At 36.2% G+C, this 15000-nt stretch overlaps 2 protein-coding genes across 2 annotated transcripts in view; one reads left to right on the top strand and one right to left on the bottom strand.

The window, feature by feature from the left end:
• The window catches only part of LOC113814804 (ATPase family gene 2 protein homolog B), a 6629-nt gene extending 3153 nt beyond the window's left edge, over positions 1–3476 (top strand). The window contains exons 4-12 of the mRNA XM_027366856.2: positions 52–177; positions 352–468; positions 732–905; positions 1018–1234; positions 1486–1686; positions 1867–2015; positions 2293–2424; positions 2687–2791; positions 3271–3476. Of these exons, the coding sequence (XP_027222657.2) occupies positions 52–177; positions 352–468; positions 732–905; positions 1018–1234; positions 1486–1686; positions 1867–2015; positions 2293–2424; positions 2687–2791; positions 3271–3435 (1386 nt within the window). The 3' untranslated portion in view covers positions 3436–3476. The remainder of the gene's footprint in view (positions 1–51; positions 178–351; positions 469–731; positions 906–1017; positions 1235–1485; positions 1687–1866; positions 2016–2292; positions 2425–2686; positions 2792–3270) is intronic.
• A 127-nt stretch (positions 3477–3603) lies between these two features.
• LOC113814806 (small ribosomal subunit protein mS39) overlaps positions 3604–15000 on the bottom strand; it is a 12723-nt gene continuing 1326 nt past the window's right edge. The window contains exons 3-14 of the mRNA XM_027366857.2: positions 14662–14859; positions 14368–14497; positions 13817–13958; positions 11889–11985; positions 11603–11737; positions 10803–11004; positions 9836–9963; positions 9425–9516; positions 8799–8907; positions 6096–6329; positions 4579–4770; positions 3604–4154 (exon numbers count right to left, since the gene is read on the bottom strand). Of these exons, the coding sequence (XP_027222658.2) occupies positions 3987–4154; positions 4579–4770; positions 6096–6329; positions 8799–8907; positions 9425–9516; positions 9836–9963; positions 10803–11004; positions 11603–11737; positions 11889–11985; positions 13817–13958; positions 14368–14497; positions 14662–14859 (1827 nt within the window). The 3' untranslated portion in view covers positions 3604–3986. The remainder of the gene's footprint in view (positions 4155–4578; positions 4771–6095; positions 6330–8798; positions 8908–9424; positions 9517–9835; positions 9964–10802; positions 11005–11602; positions 11738–11888; positions 11986–13816; positions 13959–14367; positions 14498–14661; positions 14860–15000) is intronic.

The following is a 15000-nucleotide window of genomic DNA, read 5'->3' on the forward strand; positions in this document are numbered from 1 at the left end:
CTAATTTAGCACACTAGTACATATTTGCTTAACACTTTAAGCCAATTTCAGGTGGCTCAGCGTGCTCAGTCTTTGAGTGAAGAAGGACCATGCCTGTTCTTCATAGATGAAATTGATTCATTATGCCCAATGAGAACAAAAGAATCAAGTCTCCATCAGCTCCGACTCACAGCACAGGTTAAGGAGTTTTCGTTATTTTTTTATCAATTTGTTTTGAGTAAGCAACCATGCTAAAAGAAAATAGTGTATAATACTTTGTTGTTTGAGTGGTTAAAAAAAAACTATCAGTGTAATTTAATTTAGCTGTAATTTGTGGTTATACTATTTTGATTTATTATACTTCTTTTCCAGGTATTGTTGACATTAGACAAGTGCCGGTTGTGTTCAAATTTGATGATCATGGCTGCTACTAATCGACCTTTTGATCTAGATCCATCTCTAAGAAGATCTGGTCGTTTTGAAACTGAGGTAAGGTCTTTTTCCCTTAAAGGCCTTTCTTTGACTTTTCTTTCTTCTCACATTTTCTTTTTCTTAAATTTTTTTTCTTCTTAAAATTCTTTCTTTTTTCTTCTTCCTCTTCTTTTCTCTTCTTTTCTTTTAAAGGCCTCTGTCTCTGTTCCATTTTTGTTTATTTTTATGTCTAACTTAAGAATAAAAAACAGGAAAATAATTATTATAATTTAATTTTTGTATGGAAAACCTAAACCACTTTTCTTACCCTTCCTTCCAAGATTCTTCTGAATGTTCCCTCAGCAAGTGATAGGGAGAGCATCTTAGCTGTACACAGTGCCAACCTGCTACCTGCTGGTAGTGCGGGTTTGTCCAAGGTGGCTCATGCAACACCGGGTTTTGTAGGTGCTGACCTGCGAGCACTGGTGGATGCAACGAGGGCAAAAATAGGAGAGGTTGGATACTTGATAAGAGTTCTTCCATATAAGTCTTTGAAGCACTGTTCTACTATGTGTATATTTTTAAGTCATTCTTCTGCTGTCTAAGATTTGTCAACTCTACCCACAGGAGTCCGTAAGTGCTGATGCAATAACTGACATAATGCTTGAATGTGCAGAAAGAATTACACCTAGCATTCATAAAACACTGAGTTTCATCACTGCAAAACCAGCTGCATCACCTATTGGAGGCCTGCAAGAGGTAAAGGAGAGACTTCATAGAATATTCACTCATCACACAGAGTTTGCAGAAGCCTACAAGAAACTGAAGCTGAAGAGGCCGAGAGGTAGATGAAGACTGGTAGCTATGAATGTTTCATTAGATCAGATTTGATAAGAATAAGTTAAGTTGAAGAGAATAATTTTAGGTGTTTTTTTGTGCACCAAACTTTTATGGTGTCCTCTTTCTCAACATTATTGTTATTAAGGGTAAGATATACATCATATGCAAAAGACAGAACCTACTTGCAAAAAGGAATATTAATGCATAACAAAGAAAACAGCTCCCAATTAACAGAGCGCTTTTGCAATTTCACAGGGGTGTTATTGTATGGGCCAAGAGGGTGTGGCAAAACACGCCTGGTTGCCTCACTAGCCTCATCAAGGGGCTGCACCTTCATTACAGCCAATGCGTCTCACCTTCTGTCCCCCTTCGTTGGCGATTCTGAGAAGCGTATCGCTGCACTTTTCTATGCTGCCCGCCTCGCCCAGCCTACCATTCTTTTTATTGATGAAATTGGTGAGTGACTTTCAAGGCAGGGAAGGAAAATTGTCAGGAGAGGATGAGCTGATTTACCATGTGTATGGTAATAAGAGATTATTATTGTTATAGTATAACTCCTACATTATGTTTTAATGATCATTGTATAGTATCATGATAAACTTTTTATGATATTTCTTTCTTATTTATGATTTTCAGATGGAATCTTTGGATCCAGAGAAAAGAATGACAGTAGTGTTCACATCAGCATTTTGAATGAACTACTGCAGGCAATGGACGGAGCAGATGTACAGGCCACAAGTCTTCAAGGGGCCTCCCAGTTAACAAATAGCTGCACGAGTGATCAGGTCTGTATATGTCTTAACATAAACTTAGAGGGCAGGACATACCAAAACCAGTAAAAATAAAGAATACAGACTAGTGTTTTCACCAGATGTATTAAGAAAATATCTGTGCAAAACCATGAGATCTACACTTCAGTATCATATATCAGACTGTGTGTGTGTTCATGTGCGTGTGTATGCATGTGTGCACTTGTATGCATATATGTGTGCATTTGTGATTGTGTTTATTGTAAATCATCATAACTTATCAATTCTGAATTCACATGCTTGTATTCTTCAGGATGGAGTGTTGGTGTGTGCTGCAACCAACAACCCAGGAAGCCTTGACCCAGCACTGTTGCGTCCTGGGAGATTTGACCGCCTGGTTTACGTTCCCCCTCCAGACCGTGAGGCCCGCTATGACATTTTAAGAGTGAGTAATTAGTAATTAGGAAAATATTTTGGTCCTTCTAAAAATGAGACGATTTCAGTATAAGAATCTATGTGAGAAAGATTATATGTTTCATATTCTGTAGATTATATAGTCTATTCTTTGAGCACTCCCATCATTAGACATTGTGATAAAAATGGTTAATGTTATCTTCCATAATCCTATTTCCATTATATTGTACAACATTTAATATTGTTAAAACTCGTATTTCCCTAAATGTCGCCATACTTTTTTTTCATTACAGCTTAAAACTAAGAAGTTGGGGGTTGAATCAGAGAGTTTCTTGGAGTCTCTGGCAGATAAAACAGAAGGTTTTACTGGAGCTGAATTGGAGAATATGATAATGAGGGTAAGCATGAATAAGATATTGTTTTTGTTATAGGCAATATGATCAGTTTCCACTTGTATAATTAAAAGCACTAAACAAATTAGGAGATTGATGTGTCATAGCAAAATGCATTTGAAAATCTCTATATCATAATCATAAATATGACCAAAGAGATTACCCTTGAAATTCATTAGCTTACTCAGAATAAATCAGTGTGATAATGTAGCATGAACTTCCTGGCCATCAAACTGAGTGTTATGATAGCCGAGTTGGTACCTCAAATTGAAAGTGTATAACTTGTCCAAGATATTACTGGGGCAAGACCTCAGACACCCATGAAAATAATTTAGCCCATAAATCCCAGTTGACATACATGTATAAAGTGTTATAAAACACATTATTTGACATGTGAAACCAGGACTAAAATAATGTATTAAGCGGCATAACATTTGTCCTCAATGTGATTTATAACCCGAAACTAAACACATGGCGTATTCCAGGCAACCATAGCTGCAGTGAGGGAAGGTCAATACAACAAAGATGCAGGACTGGTACACCTAAGCAAGCAACAGCTCCTACAGGCATTAAATACTTGCTCACCTGCTGTCACCCAGAAAGAAATATCTCGATTCAAAGAATTTGAGAAGAGGTTCTCTGTTGTGTAATGATGGACCAGATTTATTTTAAATATATTTATTTTTGTTAAGGCTTTTTCAATAAGTCCTATCTTTTGTTAGTCTTGAAAGGTCCATGAAACATTTGGAACAATATTTGACATTCATTATTTGTGAGTAACTACAATTTATTTTCAAGGGATATGACCAAACACACAATACATTAAACAATTTTATTAACAATATTTACAACTTGTCCAAAACAAGGTAGAAAAAAATCATGCACTTGCATAATCATGATATCTACATTTATCCACCTAAGCATAGACTGCCCCACCATTTCTATACTGTCCTAAAATTCTTGATGTTGTTCTGTAACAAGCCTCAAACAGGAATGTGTTTTCATTCAATGAATGCTTGTGAATTCATTCAAGTGAGTTCTGTAATATAACCCTTGATTCATTGACTATTTCCTTTCCCTTCCAGAGAGACAAGAATTTTTTCAGCACTACCTCAACTACAAATTTTTAATTTATATGGGCATATCTATTTCGTACAGTAGCTGAGACTACACCACACATGAATTTTAAATATCCTTACAACTAGGATTCAGAAATCTCCTTTTCTTTCAAATCTGCTATGATATCAATCCCCAACACAGATGTTAACTTGGCACGGTGTTCTGCATTGAGGGTAAGACTTGACCCAAGTTTTTTAGCCATGTCCGCGGCCTCTTGATGTCCTGCATCGACAGCATAGACTACTACCATCTGAGGATGTGAACAAAAGCATTATTACAGATTGCAAATTGTTGGATAATTATAATTGAAGAAATATATTTAAATTGAAAAGGATACAAAATATGTACATTACATTATTTTTAACTTAAAATAACTTGAAATTGTTTTCAAATGTCTCAATGGTCAATGTTCTCCCTAGTTTGGGTTTTCTCAAATTTATAAAAGTGAGCAATAAAATATATTTATGAAGGCATTATTTGACCATCAATATTTAGTATTCCAAAAATCAATACAGGACAAACATGTGCATACGCGCTAGTGTGTGTGTGTGTGTGACAGTGTGCGTGTGTCTAGCTATGATAATCATCCTCACCATCAAGGATGATGAACCAAAGACAAAAAAAAAAAAAAAAAAAAAAAAAAAAAAAAAAAAAAAAAAAAATCAAGTTCTTACCACCCCTGTGTTGGCTTCATCGTTCCCAATTGCTGCGTCAAGAAGGGTTTGAAGAGAGTCGACAGTTGCAGAGCCTAGAACAATGTGCGGATCAGCACTAATTTTCTGCATCACCTCCACGCCCTTGCTGTACTCGCCACATCTGACCAGTGTAGTCAGCAAATCCCCAATCATGGGACCAGACCAAGTTATCTGAGGGAAACATTTTTGTCAAATCAGCCATGAGGAAAAATTGGTTGGCAAAATTCATGCACTATGACCGTTTGAGCAAGATGCCAAAACTTTGTACAAGATATGCACTTTCATGTAATATACATTTGTTTACAAAATGTTTTGGTAAAATTTAATGACTGAAATATTGCACGTACAATAATGCTACAAAGAAAATTATTTCATTAATTATATATTTTTACTTGTTACAAGAGAAGGACCTTATACACTTTATTAAAATTAAATAATTTTCATTTTTTATTTACGTTGATCTATAAATAGGGTTAACAAATACTGTCGTCTAAGCTTCAAATCATGAAAAGTAAAGGCCCTTAAAAATGTCCTATATCTTTTATTTTGGTTTTAGGAAATGAGAACAAAAATGAAGTTCAAATAGCTTTGGCTGAAATGAAACGTTGCTTTTTCAAGATAGTCTCGTACATTTTTTAAATAAAACTATTCCCAATAAAGTTTATCAAAATAATTGCAATTACATTAGAATAACAATGAATACTATTTTTCAGAGAAACAAAATTAAATTTTGAAAAAAATAAAAAAAATCAAAAAAAATCAAAGTAATGTCACATTTCTACATTTGGTTTTCAGTACCCAAGGTTCTAATATTTAGATCTGAAAATCAAAATGCTCTTTGTTTTTATATTTTTTTCATTACTTTTCATTTCTAGTTCAGTGTTGCTACATGGAGGGCTCTCATATTATGATTTGCATTTCTGCATGTTTTTTGGGGGTTAACCCATATTATCTTAGAAATTAAGAATATCAATTAGAATTTTTGAAAAAGTTAATTAATGTAATGTCCACTTTTAGTTCCCTTCCTAGCTTTGTCTTAATGTAAGGGCAAAGCATAAATTTCATTGTGCATACTAATTTATCATCCCCTTTGTGCTATTAAAACTGACTAATTCAGTTTGTAAATGTTTAGGAATTTGATTTATATAGCAACTTTGGAGGAAAACAGCATTTCTTTTTTTCTTTTTTGATATTTGATATTTGATATTTGGTGAAAGATCAGTACATATATATATATCAGGATTTTTGGGCCTACTTTTGGGGGGATGAGCTTTGGGCCATGTAGGCCAAAGTCAACTGTTTACAAAGTGTACAGGGTCTGCACGTGTCTTTCGTGACTTACTTTTAATATTCTTTAATATGGCCCTTCTACAGCTGCAGACACATAAAAACCTATTAGCATATTCAAAGATATTTTCTTACTTATTTCTCCCACTTACACAACATGAGCAACTGAGTCACAATTTTTCCTGCAACTTAAAGTCTCCTAGACCTACCTTATTCCTTCGGTCTTCCTCCATTCGTTGCACCCTTGTCCACAAATCCCATGCAATTGTTGCCAGCTGCTCGGTAAGTTTGGTGTTGTCCTCTGAGGGTTGGTGGCAAGTCATAGCAGAGAGCACAGACATGAGTAATTTCTCCCTTGAGGTGTGGTCAAACACAATCATGTCTGACCACAGCTGAGGTAAGTACTCCAGTGCTTCATGAACCTTCAGTGCTTTCAGGAGTTCCTGAAACAATGTACAGTTGAGGATGAAACAGATACAGCCTCTTGAGTATACTGTTCTGTTTCATTAGTATGAAGGAGCAATGACTACATAAACAGATTTTTAACCCCATAACATCAGGTGGCCAGACATACATGCCATGGTACCAATGGTCATATCTCCAGGTTGCATGTATGTCTTACCATGATTCAAACAACCTTACTGGCAAATTGTCCATGTCATGAAAGGAGGAACATGCAGATTGTATCTATACCATGAGCTAATAATGATACTGCTAATTATACTCATGCTTACACTGTAATTATAGACATAGTTTAATTGAAAACTATAATTTAACAGACACTGGAAAATCCTGCGCATTCCAGATGTTTCTTTATTTGTTTTGATGGGTGTGAGGGATCTGGCATGACCTGACTGGTCAAAATTTTCTAAAATTTATGACCTAAGTGAGAAATCATTTTCTTCTGTGATTCATTGGAGATGCTTCCAAAACATTCTAACTCTCACTTCCTCTCTGGTACTGCTACTAAAGCTCCTGCTTTGAAAGACAATACGTTGGCCACTACCTTGGCCTTACCCTTAGCAATTCTGTTTTCCATCTCATCTGATTAGAGTTCAGAATACTTGTCCTTGGATTCTGACTCCAACAGCTGTACTGAAAATGAGCTAAATTATATGCTCCTGCACAACATGAGTTCAGATTCAGATGAGCCTTTGTCTATCACTGAAATTCAAGCATGAGAAGGGAACATTCCTGGACAACCTGGGTTCAAGTGGCATAAACAGGAGTGTGTACCAAGGCACTTTAGTTTCTTATCATTCCCACATTAGGCCATTTATCACAAGTGAATTCATGGATGAGCTTGTCTAAGAGTATATAGTAGTATATTACCTTCATTCTCTGTCTCTTGCATCAGTCTTACATGACCAAGTCCACCATATGGTACAAGAGGTACTCAGAAGCAGGAAAACTTAGCTAGCTTTCTTAACCCACTTGCGCCGGGAGTCACACATATGTGACACCTAGAATATGGATAATGGCTGGCTGTCCCATCGGAGCTTACGCTCTGATTTTGTCGCCCGAGGTGGGCGGCAAATTGACCCACTGCTTCCAGGAATATGTAATGTCCACTGTAGTTTTGTTTTGTGAATGGTCTTTACACATAGATAGCTCCACAAGCACTCAGCCACTAAGGTGTCAAGTACTAGGGTTGGGTGACCAAACCAGATTTCCTTTTTTCAAATTCTATTGAAAACAATATTGTTATCATTATTACTGACATTATGATTATAAATTAAAGTCACTAAAAATACTTTTAGCAATAAAAAAACATTTAAACAAAAAGGAAAAGGATAGTAGGTAAAATAGGACTAAAATCTGTTCAATCTAGCTATACAGTAGGCCCTGCCCCTTTCAACAGTGCCACATATAGAGAAGACATTATCTAACTATAATCTAAACATTCCAACCACTTATGCCAGTTTTATGCAAATCACGGGTCATGAGAAAAGTAATTATGAGTAGATAAACAGTAAACTTGAGAAGAAAAAAATACTAATACTCAAATTACAAGTTAAATTTTCTTATTATCTATCAAACATGACAGTCCTGCCAGCTTGCATGCTACCCTTATTACAAAATAAAATAAAAGCAAATCTGACAATTATTCAAATTCTCCAATCATATGTGCCAATACTAATGTAATCAATGATATATGAAAACATAATTACAAATTTCTGAAAACTGTACACTCAAGAGGAAGGGCCTATGTCAAAAGTAAAATGCTATTAACCCATTATGAGACACCGGAAAAAATAAACATTGCTGGGCGGCCCGCCAGTGTGATGCTATATCGGGGCTGCGCTCCGACGTAGCAGCGGCGCGCGGCCGGGCGGAAGGACAGACTCCGGGGAAGCTCCACCCGCCTATTTTGTAGCCGCCTGGATTTTTTTATTTTGGCTACAAAATGTACCCGGCGTGGATGGGTTAACTATCGATCATGAAACATCCCTGCCAACTATGTAATTACAGCCCAGTAGAAGGGAGGGCCTCCCATATATCCAAATTGAACAGACTATAATAACTGACCCCTTGGTGATTAAGCATGTGAAGCCATCTACTTATAAGCTCGATCAATTAATTAAAATTGCAGTGGACATGCATACCACTCCCAGCAGCAATGGGTTCAATGACTACTACTGACCTTACATTATGGTAAAACAGCAAAATCAAGCATCACACAAAAAGCTCACAGAATGCTAAGGAGAGACAATATTTCACTAATAATGTACTGATTCACTGCATCATATGTGTTAAGGCAGAAAATAATATACAAGATGTGTGCTCTCCACATTAGCAAAAGTGTCATAAAATTCTCAAAGCATCAAGTTCCACTCTATTCAGGTGTATATAAACAAAGGAATAAAACTTCTACTAGTAACAGGAAATAAGGTACATAAATTATTCCTCACCTCCATAACACCAGGCTCTGGGGTATAAATATGAGGTACCAATTCATTATAAAGCTCCATGAATTGGTCTACAGTGTCTGTGCTGCACGAGAGAGCAAAATAGTGACGGCTGTAAAAAAAGAAAAAATATGTTACTCAAATACAACACAGAAGATTTAACATTTTCCAACTGTGACATCTGACATCTTATCACTGAATCATTTGTGAGGAAATCATTTATAAATAAATAATTATATATAAACAATCAGTCTCATTCAACAGATATCATAGTATGAATTAAAATTTTTCATCTCTCCTAATTATAATAATAAAGATCCATATCCTACCTTGGGATATTTTCCTGGACTAATATATTAGCTAATGTGTATTGCAAGTATGTTTATCATAAACCAAGAATTATTATTCCTGAGAACCCTTGACAATCTATTAATGAAGTCGGCAAAATTGGGATACAACATATTCTGAAACATGACAATATTCCAAATTAAGTTTCTTGTTCAATATTTTGAATATGTGATTGAAAAGTGTCAAAAAAATTCTAATTCTAGCTGACACTGAAAAAACAATACCCACAAACATGACAAGTTTTCTATAGTTTTTCCATTCAAACATTTCAGAAAACTTACTAATAAATAGATTCCTTATATGAGTCTCCAATCAGCATATAGTTGTTCCCTGTGTGCAGGAGGTCATCCACACGCTTGGCTAGCTCTTTGCTCTGGAAAAAGGAGTACAGAAGTCATTCCTCAGGCAGGAATGTGCACTCAACTGAGAGCAAAACTGATAATCGTAATGTAGTCTATCACAGTTATTTTGATATAAGGATTAAAGACACAGAAGAATATTGAATCTTTCATTTTATATGAATACAACACTTTATCTTTAATTTAGACCATGAAAGAAAGAGAGAAATGATACACCGTTCTCTTCTTTTCTCTCTCTCTTTTTCTTAAGACAGTGAGAGAAAGCAAGAATCTTCAAGGCACAAGCGAGAGAGAGAGAGAGAAAAAAAACATCCAAATTATCTTCTGACTCACGTGCAGGTGGTTCCGACAGACATCCATTGCTGTGACAAAGAAAAACGTATCCTTGGGGTCCTGGATGCTGAACTCTTTATCTGCGATGTGGTTCATGATGTCAATAAGAATATGACTTATGGGCCCACCTGCAATAAAAATAGATAGATAAATGGATGGATAAATGAATAAAAGATAGATGGATGGATGTTTAGATAGACAGATAGATGGATGGATGGAGGTAGAGAGGGAGAGAGGGAGAGAGGGAGGGACAGCTAGCTGGATGGATGGAAAGATGGACGGATAGAGGGAGGTAGGGAGGGAGGGAGGGAGGGAGGGAAGGAGAGAGGGAGGGAAGGGAGGGAGGGAGGGAGAGAGGGAGGGAGGGAGGGAGGGAGAGAGGGAGGGAGGGAGGGAGGGAGGGAGGGAGGGAGGGAGGGAGGGATGCGTAGCTGTATCGGGCCTCGCGCTCCAACGCAGCAGCGGGCCCCGCACGCCAATTTTGTAGCTGCCCAGAATCTCTTATTTTCGGCTTCGAAATATATCAGCGTTAATATGTTAATAGATATTATTGGCTGAGATGTAAATGACAGGTATGAAACAATTTTTTTTTCTATTCTTTCTTTGATTTTGTACTGTGACCCCTTCTATGTAGCCTATGTACACTGGACATGAACACAGTAAGAGTGAGAGACTACCTCTATTTAGGGATTCAAATATATGAAACTATCCAGCAAATTCGTGTTAACTCCAGCACAGTGAAAGGACCTCAAGCACAACCAGGGAACGGTACAGTTGAAAACATCTCTTTTATCGTGAAGCCATTCATTCTCATTCATACATTTTTGATAGAGGGTAGAAAGACTTTCCTGCACTAACACCAACCATCAGAGAAGTATGGGCAAGAAACTTTGCCTGATCACTCACGTTCCCTACAGTGTATAATGAGGAGGGAACTAGGGCCAAGAAACTTTACCCGATCACTCACGTTCTCTGCAGTGTATGATGAGGAGGAAGTAGTAGGATGCTAGTGAGGCTTGGATCCCCAGCCTGTTAAACTCAGCCATGACCTGTAAGCTCAAGTTCTTTGTCTGCCTCCAGCTTGCTATCTGGCTCAGTGACTCCAGCGTGCTATTTAGGGTCCCTAGGTTTGGTCTCACACCTGCCTCTGACATGGCTGTCAATATCTCCTGTTGAGTGTAGACAGGAAGGATGTTAAAGAACTGCTTAAAGTTCCACTAGAGTTTATTAATACTTTGTGTGTAAGAAAGGCTCCAATATCTTGTATCAAGTTATAATAAACTTCAAGCTATGCAGAAAATAAAGTATCAATTTTAAGAATATCATCTCCTTTCTCTAGCATAAATCAATCTACTTAACCCGTAAAATGTGCAACAGGTTTCTGGCAATCATACTCATCGTGCACAATTATTGGCATAAAAAAGTTCTCAAAAAAAAAATTCTACTGTTATAAAGGAAAGATTGCATGGAAAATATAAGAAAACAAAACTTTAGTTCGTTATTTATCTTAGTTCTCGCATAAACCTCCAAACGTTATTACGAGATACATGGGAACAAAATATAGGCCACTAAGTTTAAAAATAGCCTTCACATCACATGTCATAAATCATTTACAAGCCATTCCATCATATGATGTGTCACAGTTTATGGGTTAAACCAGACAAAATGTTTTCAATTTCCACAAGGCTCAATGTACATTCGATTCAAGAAATCATAACAGACTTAAATAACCAAATAAAAACAAAATAAATGAAAAGCTCACCCTACCTTGACCAACTTCCAGCGCAGGTCCGAGCCTTCTCTCATGAGAGATGCAACTCGAATCAAGGAATTGTAGGTTTCTGTGTCGAGTGGGATCCCCTTTTCTAGTGTTTCTTGGTACATCTGCCAAGCTCTATCCACCTTAAGAGTAAATGTTATTATCAGTATGACATCAACTTATTCTAGTGCTATAACAAAAAGAATCACAATGTTACTTACATCTTCCTTTACAAGGAAGATATTCTCTTGCCAAAACAACAAGAGAAGGGCAAAATTCCCTCTGATGCCCCACCTGGTAATAACGCGTCATGCCCCGAATCAAAGCACAGTACGCAGGAGAACCTTGGTGACTTAGGGACTTGAATAGCTCCTCAGCCAACCCATGATCTCTGAAAATCACAAAAAATCAAAATTAAATAGGGAAATTTAATACCCTCAAGTTACTTTTGTGAAAGTTCTACTCATCAGCTATATAATTTATCTATCATCTATATTTATATATGAGCGAGATTAATTTTTTAATCACAAAGCATTCTGCTCAAAAAGTCTGATATGATGCTCAGTATCCTGAATGTTATTGCCATCACCAACCAAGGAATTAATAGACAATAAGTGAACAAAATCCAATTCCAATTTTATAATTTCTTTCAAATAAGTGTAAGTGTGAAGGTATATTTCTATTTGCTTATCTTCTTAAATGATTTTTCAATACCTGCTTCTGTATCGCTGTTGTGAATAATTATTGCATATGATACTGAAAAACAATTACCCGTTATATTCATTTTAATAACTCTTCCAGAATGAAATTATCTTAGCTACATACAATATTATCTTACTAAAATGTGAAGGAAACAAGGATATAATATTTGAAAAGAAAAAAAAATCTCATTGCATCTACTTCTCTCCATTTATCCACCTTTCTTTCAGTATTGTAGTTTTTAACCCCTGTCAGTACCTGTTCTCCAAATTTGTAGCAAAATCCAAAATGTACCAAAAATCTTATCAGCAAATATAATAGGAAGCCTGTCAAAAAACTAGCAGAATTTTTTTATCCCATGCTTCTTTACGTTAAGTTACGTCCTCTCATAAACCTTATACTGTACAACATGCTTTCTTAGCTACACCCATGATATTAATCCTATTCCCTCACTCCCTATCACTCCCCATAAAGGCTTCTTTCTATCTGAACCAATGATGGAATCTCATTTTCCTATCTTGATCTTCTTATTAATAAAACATGGTAAGCTTGAGGTAGTAGTTCTGGTGCTGAATGACACAATTCATCTCTTCCTCTTTTCTTCTTCCTAAACTACATTCTTCCTGCACATATGTTTGTATTATGTATACATAGAAATACAAATTTCACAGTTTTAATTAATAAGAAATATAATTAAATGTTTCATCTATTTATTCATGGTCATCTTTACCCAATTTTCATCCATTCTCAAGGGGTAGCTGTGATAGCTGTCACAACTTTGAATTCTGCTGACACTCACTGCATTTGAGATACGAGACTGAAATATACATTTTCTAGTATGAAAAACTGAACACTTCAAATGGCAAAAGACAGGTGTTGAGACACATATAGACCATTGCCCTTCCTTTATCATTACTCTCTTTTACCTCTTACTACTACTGTTACTGAACTTTAATGGTTAAAAAATACTTTATTGCTCTTTGGAACACTACTATTCTGTTCTGCTAAATAATGAGTTTTAGTCAATGCTTGATTTGTCACCCAGATTTAAGCCAGAGCTTTTATAGATCATCATTAGCCATCTGTTAGAAATTAATTATTCTAGCCTAATGATCACACTAGCATATTTTACAGTGTCTTTTTATTGTTACCATGCCCTGTTTGCAGTGGTCTGCCATTTCTTTCAAGTGGTCCAAAAGTCTTTTCTCAATCAGTTTTTCACTGAATACACACAATATATTATGATTACCAATTCATAGTTACACTTTGATGGCAAGGGGGAAAGAAGCTTTTCAAGATAAGAGAAATATTGCAATAACTGAAGTCTTAGATTGCTTTTCTCCCCCTAAAAGGAGGACCATAAACTCAATCTTGAACATAGAAATGCAGTTCCACATTGCCAGGATAACTCCTTTTCTTTCTCCCACTATCAAATTATAATCCCTTCGAACACAAGGGAATACAACTGGCTAAAATCACAAGAGCCAAAACAACTTGGTAACGCAATCTTAAGAACCCCTTACTTCCATGTGTTCCTTATGCGGTCGCGGGACATGATGCCCTGTCGGTACCAGCGTTCCTCCACCCAGTCCTCATCCAACGCATCTTCACAATTATAGTACCCCAAGAACTCCAGTAGCTCCTGTCGCACGCTGTCACTTAGCTCTAATGAAAAAGGATTTTGATTAGTCTAATTCACTGTATCTTGCCTTCTGGAACATGCTACAAAATGTCATATATGGATTCTAAACTAAACTGCTGATACATACACAGCAAATCAAATGACAGAAATTGAAAGTATATATTCCATATATATGTTTTATTCTTTTTTTGTGTGAAAATAGTTCAACTGAGGAACTACCCAACTGTAAATTTAAAAAACTAAATTATTATGAAAATGTTTTACAAGATTCATCTTTAGTTCACTGCATGGTTAATCTCAACAAAAACAAATGCGCACATATATACAAATAAAAAAAATACAAATTTAGAGCAAATCAATTTTCATGACAAATTAAATAGTCTGAGTCCAAGAAAACAATAATGAAAAAATAAATAAATAAATAAAACATACCAACTCCTTTTGTCTTGCAGATTTGGTATACTTGGATAGCATCAGACACCATACACTTCTGCATCAGTTCCCTTAAGGTATCTTCACTTACATCACTTTCATCAGTGAAGGAAATCTTTGGATAAAATGCCTGAAAAATTAAATATACATATGGGTATTATCATATTTACTCTATAATATATATATATATATATATATAAATCAAATACCATTCCCATTTTCAACAAATAACACAACAAAAAACAAACCACAAATATGTCATTCAGAACAGGATTAAAAAGTCCTCGCACCCACCTCAATGAAAGGGTCCTCAGGCCGGTGTGTGAAAAGATCCGAGTGCTTGTCTCTTATCCACCGTGCAGCCTTTCTTCCCGACTCCTTCGAGAGCGAGAAGGACCGCTTAGCCACATTGGAGGCTGGAGTGAGATAAGGGTCATCGCTGTACTTGTAGTGAGGTCCTGAAGAATCTCTGCCCACGGTACTTGCCAGAGCCTAAGGAGAAGGTCTTTGTAGTGGGAAAATTTCTTTGAATATGAAACATTTCAGATAACAAATGAGGATTTGGTCTAAATGAGTGTAAGTATTACATTAAACTTAGTATATAAATTAAATGTCTTTGCTATATTTCATTTG

Source organism: Penaeus vannamei, chromosome 21 (assembly GCF_042767895.1).
Source record: "Penaeus vannamei isolate JL-2024 chromosome 21, ASM4276789v1, whole genome shotgun sequence".
NCBI lineage: Eukaryota > Metazoa > Arthropoda > Malacostraca > Decapoda > Penaeidae > Penaeus > Penaeus vannamei.